Source organism: Penaeus japonicus, unplaced genomic scaffold, assembly GCF_977035675.1.
Source record: "Penaeus japonicus unplaced genomic scaffold, GWHDUDI00000001_assembly GWHDUDI00000008, whole genome shotgun sequence".
NCBI lineage: Eukaryota > Metazoa > Arthropoda > Malacostraca > Decapoda > Penaeidae > Penaeus > Penaeus japonicus.
In genome coordinates, this window is record NW_028234410.1 from 11,914,142 (window position 1) to 11,924,141 (window position 10,000).

At 30.4% G+C, this 10,000-nt stretch overlaps 1 protein-coding gene across 3 annotated transcripts in view; it reads left to right on the top strand.

The window, feature by feature from the left end:
• LOC122265141 (EGFR adapter protein) overlaps nt 1-3,680 on the top strand; it is a 56,545-nt gene extending 52,865 nt beyond the window's left edge. For 2 of the 3 annotated variants that reach the window (XM_043034280.2, XM_043034283.2), the window contains 3 exons: nt 1-5; nt 252-423; nt 577-3,680. The exon at nt 1-5 is cut by the window's left edge and continues 211 nt beyond it. In XM_043034280.2, coding sequence (XP_042890214.1) covers nt 1-5; nt 252-423; nt 577-783 — 384 coding nt within the window. In that variant the 3' untranslated portion in view covers nt 784-3,680. The remainder of the gene's footprint in view (nt 6-251; nt 424-576) is intronic. The other variant, XM_043034281.2, reaches the window with a different exon arrangement.
• The last annotated feature ends 6,320 nt before the right edge of the window (nt 3,681-10,000 follow it).

Below are 10,000 nucleotides of genomic sequence, written 5' to 3' on the forward strand. Positions count from 1 at the left end.
GAATTGTAAGTTTATTCAGATTGATCTAATCATATATTTTACCACACCTCTATGTTTGGCTGGGACAATATATTCTTGATATTGGTTAAAGGAATGATTTATAATTTTAGAAGATAATGATATATATATTTTTTCTTTTCTTTTCTTTCTCTACAATCTATTATATATTAATGTGATTATGCCAACTTATTTATTTTCATATTTTTGTACATATGATGATGTTATTCTCTAATACTGTTTGCTTTTTGCAGAGAAATTGCCTTGGAAGTACTGAGTCAGGAGCCAGTTGGAGCCTTCATGGTTAGAGAGTCTACCAGTAAACCTGGTTGCTATGCACTGAGTCTAAGAGTGCCACGGGACTTCACTGTATCCGGAATTGCACACTATTTGATTGTAAAGACAAATAAGGGATACAAAATCAAGGTATGGATGCTTTCTGAGAATCTATTAGATAACTTTTATGTATCATGATAAAAAGAGCAAATAAAAAAATGAAATTGACAAGCATTGCATAGCATCAATAATGGAACTTAAAACATAACTGTTTTACTGACAAAACATCTTTCCTTCTTTCAGGGCTTTACAAAGGAGTTTAATACCCTGACAGCTCTGATCACCCATCACTCTGTCATGCCCGAGCTGCTGCCATGCCCACTGTCATTGAGCCGATATAATCCAACTTTCACCTCTGATGATCAGAATCGCAATGATTCCAATGATGATGACCCTGATTACAACACATTATCTGACTTTAGAAAAATGATGGCAGATTTGAATGTCTAAAAGTCATCAGTCAGAAGAGCTTAAGAAATATTTGAACTTATAAGAGATTATATATAAATTTATATATATCCTGTACAGAAAAAATGCTAAGGAATCGCATTGTATAGTGTTTGAGCGGGAATTATTATATTATAGCAAAATAGCAAAAATGGGACAATATTTTTGTAATTGACTGCAGAATAAACAGTACACCAAAATTGTGAGAATGAAATTTTCATTGTGTGTATTGAAATATGATAGTGAAGAAATGGATGAAACAGGCTAAATTTTCGTGCAAAGAGTTTCAGCTTTGCAGTTACTAATTGCAGAGGAGTGAGACTGAGAACTCTACAAGAGATTAATTAAACCTATTTAATGTGGAATATAAAAATAAGAATGATCAAATCAAATGTATGTGATGCAATTAGTTAAGTGGTGCTTAGGTAGTATGTTGTATACAGTATATTCAGAAATATATATATGAAATTTTTTCCACATACCAGGGAGAAAAATGTTTCCCACAAAGCACAGCTTTTCTGATTGAGTCGCAACGTTTGAATGCATGTTGGAAATGACCAGTCCTGAGTTCACATATTTGAAAATAAACATTTCAAGGTCAAGAACAGTGTCCTTATGTATTTTTGTCACAAAGTGATGACCACTCTGTGTGATGTTTCAGTGCCACTTTTATATGTTGAACTTTAAGAATACTACAGTATAAACGCAAGTTCTGGAATACCATGTATATTTTCATGTAGTATAGAGTGTTACCAAAATTTCAAGATCTTTGCAATGAAACAGAGGAAAAGATAAGAATCATCTGAGCTTGTAATAATACATTGTCATTTATTTGAAGCTCAATTTAAAATAGTTTATCTCAAAGTGCCAAGGATTCACACAGCTGATTTATCAACTACTTTGAAATTCAAAACAATAACTTTTCTTAAGAGAAGCTGTCACTGAGCAAATGATTTTCAGACATACCTCTTTTATCAAACGTGTAATTACTGTACATTATTTATAAATCATTACTGGTTGGTTGTCTGTCTTTGTTCAAAGGAATTCATTGCCATTGACAGTTACTTTGAGCCATCCTTCACAATTCTGCACCTTTGCAGAGAGTGTGGTAAGGATCTCGTCATACAAATTTCTCTCATGCTTGTCACATGTGATATCTGAAAACAAGAAGCATATTGCAGAATTTTGGAATCTTTTTCTTTCTGTGTCTCATTGTAAGTCTAACACAAAAATGATTTACTCTCCTAAATAAATGTGGGCAACTGTACACACTGATACATTTTCATAATTTATATACACAAAGGTATAAATACTAGGTACATACTTTTCCAGCCTTTTTGTTCTAATAATGTAATTACAAGAGGGATTGAAGAATACTGAAAGGGTAGAAATAAATTATGTAACTGTTCTAGAGCCTTATCCATGTAGGTTTATACCCACTTTATGTGTAGAAGTCTGACATTCTACTATGGCTACAGTTTTAAGGTATTGAGCCAAGTAGAATGAAGACTGTACATGTTGAATGGTTATTTGCTTATTAATAGCACCTTCTTCCAAAGAGTGTAGAGTAATCCCCCCGTTAAAGCTTTATTGTGATATCAGCAAACTACAGAAATTAGTATGTGTGTGTAGCACATGAACCTGCTATTGGACACCTTTTACTCCACTTATTGGGGAGAAATGAGCCAATGGCTATATTTCAAGGAGATAATAGCCTCTTAAACTCATGTTTTAGAATATGGACTGCTATTTCTTTTATGCTATGGAAGTCATTTAATGTGATATCTATGTATATTTTATACACTTGTATCAGCTGATACACCTTAAGTCGTTTCTTTTATACTGAGACTGAGTATAATCTCTACAGGACATGCTGTAGTCATAAACCTCGGTCCGTATTTAGAGTTGTAAGTCAGGCATAACCAAAATAGGAAAACACAGTAGCTGACATACCACAATAAACTAATGTTAAGAAAACAATGACAACCACTGGAACTGCTTGAGAACTGTAACAAACTAATGAAGACAAGATAACCAAGGAATTATTTCATCTTGGGGAAAAGAGTCACTTTTGAGAAACTGTCTCCAATAGTTTGAGTCACTTCTTTTTTGAACGTGTAACATACTCCATGTTTGTTTCTCTCAGCCCTACTGAAGGTTTGTTAAGAATACATGTGGTCTCTTCATCAAGTCATTAAATACTTTCTAGATCAAGCATATTTGGTTGAAGAGTAAAATAGTTTTCTGTGCTTTTGCTTTTCAACTTATAAAATGCTACAGTCATGTTACAGATTACTCTAAAATTCAACGCTTTCTGACAATTAAGGATGTACTTTTTGGTTTTCTTTTAACCCAAATTGTCCCAGAGACCAAATATGTGTTCTTAATTAAACTGATTATTAAATTATGTTGGTTTATCTCTCTGGTTTTGTTTTTTTGTTTTTAAGTGGATGCACTATCTCATGGGTAAATCTGCAAAACTTTGAAAAGGACATCACATCTTTCTCAAACTACAAGGATGTTAAAGAATTTAATCTCAACAACTAATAACCATTCCTTTTCAAACCATGTTCATGACTGCAGTGATCATCACCATCAAATATAGAAAGGCAATTTTTTATCACCACCTTTTGGGATATTGTAATTCTTCAATCTCATCATTAAAGCAAGTCCCAGAAGACAACATCAGCCAGTGATTCCTATACAACTACTATTATGCCAAGAGATAGTGATTTCTTCCATTTAAATATCACATTTCTCCTACTTGCATAATCTTTATTTTGATTCTTTGCTTCACTAATGTGTGCAACATGTATATGTGTAATATATACTATATAGATCCTACTTACATGCAGTAATATTCTACCATCAAAAGTATGTTAATAAAAGTGAATATTTAATCATTTTTTTCTTCTTCCTTTAAACTTATGCTTTAAATTGGTGCTACAGATATTTTCAGTCAGTTATCCATATCAAATCAAAGTAATCCAAAATATTTGCCATATGTATGATTAAAGTTTAAAAAGAAATGTTTGCATGTCCTCAGTCAAGTATCATGTGATTATAATACTACATTAGTCAGGAAATAATGATGATGCACGATTTTCAATTTTGTATCGTGCAAAAAAAAAGGCATTAAAATAATAAAGATAAAAATAAACTTGGTATGTACCTGTGACTAGCTATTTTCAAAATATCAAGAATATGTCCTGGAATTAATTCATATATATAAATATAAATATAAATATGTATATATGTATATATATATATATATATATATATATATATATATATATATATATATATATATTTGTGCTGGAAATACATAAACTTATGATCTAAATACCAGTAGGCATAATGTAAATGAATCTAAAGGTTACAAACAGCATCATCATAAGTACATGCATCATTAATATAAGTGTACGTGTATTGAAGGGAAATAAATAAATAGATTAACAGCCACTGCATGTCTGCACAATAAAGTTACAAAATCTAGTTAACCCATTCACACCAGATGATGTGATATCATGCAATTAGAACCTTCTCATGTCATGGTCTCTCCCTGTGTATAAACATTTTACATAGTTATGTTTGTATATACACATTGTAGTATCATTTGTACATAATTATTTTTCTTGACTAGTCAAAAATTGTAAAAACATACTGATGAAGAGCACTTTGAGAGGCTCAGTGCGGTGAGACATATATTTGTACAACCTTGTTTTCTTGCCGCTGAGAACACCATTAGGTAAATATATACCTTGATGTGAATGGGTTAATCATATCACAAATGTTGATAAATTTTATTAGTGTCACCCTTAATGAAGCGTCTCTAACCTCAAATTATGTTAAAGATATTTAAACATGATTGGACCTTGAATTCTAAATATATTGTTAGCAATATCATGATGATACTTTAAAAACTTCAGTCAATTTACCCTTTCTTCTGCAGTTGTTATTTCAAGTATCCATTAATTGTCTATTACAGGATATTATGGACAGTTTCTCTCACTTAAATTACATAGTCATGTGCACATAATAAGAGATAAAATCATGAAAGGAAAAATTAATGCAATAGTTTGAATATACAAAATTCTATATCAACATGAATGTCATGTTGTATATATTGATATAGAATGTCAATTAAAATCTTTTTAGTATCATTATGTTAGTGCAAGCTGTCAACACATTGATATAAGTTTCTGGGATAATTATCCTTCTCTTTAGCATATAAAAATTCCCACTGCTTCCTATGATCAGCTTGTTTTATGTTGCTTTCTTTCAAATCATTCCTGGGTTACCTTTCTCTAGCTGTTATAACACTTTTTGCTTCATCCTCAAAATAATCTACTGATAATCCTTAACACAAACTGCTGAACATGTAAATTATAACATAGTTCATTTATAATTTTAACATAATTTTTGATTTCACTGATGGGCAGTTTATGACACAAAAACTCAGGCGATTTAATATAGATTTTATAATACATTGATTCTTTATCAACTTTATTGATAACATGGCATAATTCAACATTGTTGACAATGATGCATGAAATAGTTTCTTTTGGTTTATCTATCAAGAATTCATAGAATATCATAAACCAAATTATGCAATGAGTCACAAGTAATACTCTTGGTCTATATTCTTATTTGAAACAGCAAATAATCCTCAGCATTTTTCATTGTACACTTCTTATATTTTTAGACTATCATACCACTTACTTACATTCTTAAATTAACCTGATGACTGAAGGTGGCAAAGTGTACATGTCAAGGCATCAGCAGCCATTCATCCAGGAGGGATGTGTATCGTGTCATGTCATAATATAAATGGCCTTAGCAACAGGTGGTAAGTTGCCCATGCTGTGAAAGGTGCAGTGACAGATTGTACTTTCTTTGCTCAAAGTGTATTTTTACCATTGTAGGTTAATAATAATAATAATGATTATATACATGCATAGGCACTTCAGATTCTATGGCCAACATACCAGGAGTAAATCCTATCCCCTAGAAAAATACCAGAGTGCCATCTCAAGGGCAGGCCAACACATCAGAAGAAGAGAACAGATAGTGACCAATATAGGTGGTGCAAGGTCTGCTTTGTTTATGGTATGAGGAAGAGGATCCTGATAAATCTTCTCAGTATGGAGTGCCTCTTTGTTAACATACTTGCTTTGACCATTAACATATTCTGAAGCAATGTTAACCCTCTCTGGACGGGTGGTACAGTACTGTACCGCTTATTCAAAAGCCCAGTGGCCGGGCGGCACAGTATTGTGCCAGCCATTTAATTGATTTAGGCCTAAGCGTTCGAAAGCCCCGGCATTGTGACATTCAAGGCTAGAATGCCCCCGTCGTGAGTGGGTTAATCCAGGTCAAATTCCTCTCTTCTACATTTTGTAAATAAAAAAGAAAAACAAATATTCATAGAAATAAGAATCATGCTACTACATCATAAGCATGTTTTTGCCATGCCAAGATACCACATATTTCCTTAACCCATTGGCAGAGGATGGCATGATTTGCTGCAAAGGCAGAGTTGGTCATAGATGCGGATGGCACCTTGCCAGACATGTAAACCAGCCATCCTACTGCACAAACATTTATTTAATACCGCAACCAATGGATTAACACAGAGTGTATATCACATCATTAATAACATGGAGATCATACAACATATATCAGTCTATTACATCCTTGACATAGCCTATCAAATGGCTAATATAGACCTTACAATATGGAAAAAAAAAACAGGAAATCATGCATTACACAAAAAGGTCACCACAAACCATGGGTCAATAGGTGAGAAAGGGTCAGGTGCCTATAAGCACTCCACAGAGGGATAACTAATGACCATGCACTCTGCATAAAAAGCCGAAGTTACAGGATTAATACCTGAACTATAGTAACCAACAGAATGTTAGCAATAATTTCCCTACCCCTTACATATCTTTTAACTGATCATAATCACTTTTCTCTCTGGATACAAGACAGATGAGTGACTGTAACAGACCTAATCGGCAAGGTGGGAAGAAGGGGCGAGGAGAGTGTGGGCTAAAGTCTTCTGACTTAAAGAGAAAACCAAACCCAAGATACACTTAAGCATTTGATAAACATAAACCACTTGAGTCTTCAATCCTATATTCTAAATTAGTTTATGGCTACTCTTAAACTTCTGAATGTAACATTGGATATTGCCCTCAGCCATGTTTATACTTCTCCTTTTACACTTAATATAATACAATATCTTTATTTAAAACAATGAAGTAGTTTTAAGGTATCAGATAATGAAAAGAAGTACAATGAATTAGCAAACAAAATCAATAACAACTATCTATTCCATGAGAAAAAGTGACAAACCCAACCAGCACCTTTTTATTTCTCATCAAAATTATGAAAATTAGATAAATGCTGGAAATGAGAATCTGCAAAAGTTGTTTTTGGAAGTTATGTTATTTACACATAATGTAGCAATAGTTGATGCAAACTTATTTACAATGTATTTGAAATGTGCTACCACTAAAACAGATTTGTTTCTTTCTAAACATGTTCCACTATATATGAGAAATGAGTATATTAACCCTCTCTGGACGGGTGGTACAGTACTGTACCGCTCATTCAAAAGCCCAGTGGTCGGGCGGCACAGTATGTGCATTGTTTTTATTTGTTTTGGCTAATAAATTAATAATCCCTGGCCCCGGCATTGGGACATGGAATCCGGAATGCAGGTTAAATGCATTCAGATATCATTAATAATACTGATGGTAATTCTTAATGTAATCTATGAGAGTATCTTTAAGCTGTACAAGTAGTCATATGCTTGATATGACAAATAGAAACTTATATGATTTAGTATCTTTTAAGCCCGTCTAAAAAAACGCAAACTCAAAATTATGACTCAAGTTTTTTGTAAATGGATGTCAGATTAAAAATCTTTTTGACTAGCAGATATAGTGTACAAGGTGAACATGCACTGAATTGTGAGGTCTTTCTTATCTAATCTTGCCCTAATAAGTTGGTGAGAAGAAGGTCTTATTTTTGCAAATTATTCTGAATAGTGATTGGATGGATATTAGACCAATAATAGCAAATGGCAATAGGAAGTTTATCAACTTCTTTATTGAACAAAGAAAAATATAACACGTTATTTGATACTGAAATGTTCTATAATGCAATAACTTATTTTTCTTCACAAAGATAGACTGAAGAATGAATTTATAAACATAACACCACACACAAAAGATGTAAATCATGGCTCATTAAGAGTCTATGCAATTTAGCTGAAGTAGCAGGACAACAACTCTTTTGTCTGAAGGGGCTATTGCAATAATGTGTGTTAGTTACCAAAACACATAAGCCATGTGCATATTAATCCTGCACAGATCAAAAAATGGTAATTCATCTGCTGCTTTTATTTATTGATAATATATCTTTTCATATATTTTAATCACAGTTTTACAATCATGTCATATCAATAAGTAACCTTTTCTCGTGTACAATAAAATTCTGCCCATTTGAATATTAGCTATAAGGATGCCAGATGAAGCTTTGAGAGGTGACAATTTACTTGTGGTAACTGTGATGTCTTGGAATATGTAGTTGGAACAACTGGATTCATTGAGGATATCTGGACATGATAATCATCTCCATCCTAAGAAAATAATACAAAATGAAGTACCAAAAGTCACAAGATAATTAAAAGTTGACTTTGAAAGAACTTGATACACGTGAGAATAAGGTAATATGTAAATATTTAATATTGGTAAGATCAGCAGATGGAAGAACATTTAAAGTTAAGTGACAGAGCAGTGTGTTTGAGTTTTCATGTTACATGACAATCATGACATCTCAAAAGCCTATGGTAATCACACAAAGATATATCATGTAACAGACTATGATATAAACAAAGGTATTAGTGATACTAAGGCAATGGGGGGCCCAAAGTCAAATCCTGCTTATGACCAGATAAAGCCTTGAACTTGCATTCCTGTGATACGTTATCTTTCTAATTGATTTTTCTAAATTCTTTTAACAATTGATAGTATAATATATTATATGGTATGTAAAATATCTGTCAGGCCTGAAAAAAGGCTGATAAATAAGTAAAATATAAAAGCTACACACTAGGAAAATGTTATAGGTCTGCAATTGCACGTTTACGCAAACATTTTTTCATAAACTCGTATGGAAAACAAATATCGTAGCCACTCAAGTTCTATACAGGTTTCTGGAATGAATTGGTTTAGCATTTTGAGGATTATATTTTGATCCGTATATAAATATTTCAAGAGGGGAATGAAACTGATCTTTGCAACAAGGACTGAAGTGGAATGATAAATTTCTCAGAAATCCTAAAATTGAAAGACATATTACATGCAGATTTTCTCCCTATTCAGCAAGATGCTAAATAGTCATTTTAGCTTCTTCCACAAGCTTATCATGCAAATGGCTAAAATATTTTACGACTGCTGCCTTACTACTACAGATGTTGCTTATTCAACAATTCTGCTATTCTTAGGTTTATCTAAAAATATACATACATATATATATATATATACATATATATATATATATATATGTATATATATATTTATATATCTATATATTTATACATATATATATACATATATATATATATATATATATATAATATATATATATATATATATATATATATATATATATTATATATATATATATATATATATATAATATATAATTATAATTATATATTATATATATATATATATATATATATATATATATATATATATTATATAATATATATATATAATATATTATATATATATATATATATATATTATATATATTATATATATATTATATATATATATATATATATTATATATAATATATATAATATATATATATTATATATATATATATTATATATATATATATATATATATATATATATATATATATATATATTATATATATATAATATAATTATAAATATATGTATATATTAGATATATATATATATATATATATTATATATATATATATATATATATATATATATATATATATATATATATATATATATATATATATTATAATATATATATATATATATATATATATATATATATAATATATATATATATATATATATATATATAATATATATATATATATATTATATATATATATATATATATATATATATATATATTATATATATATATATATAAAT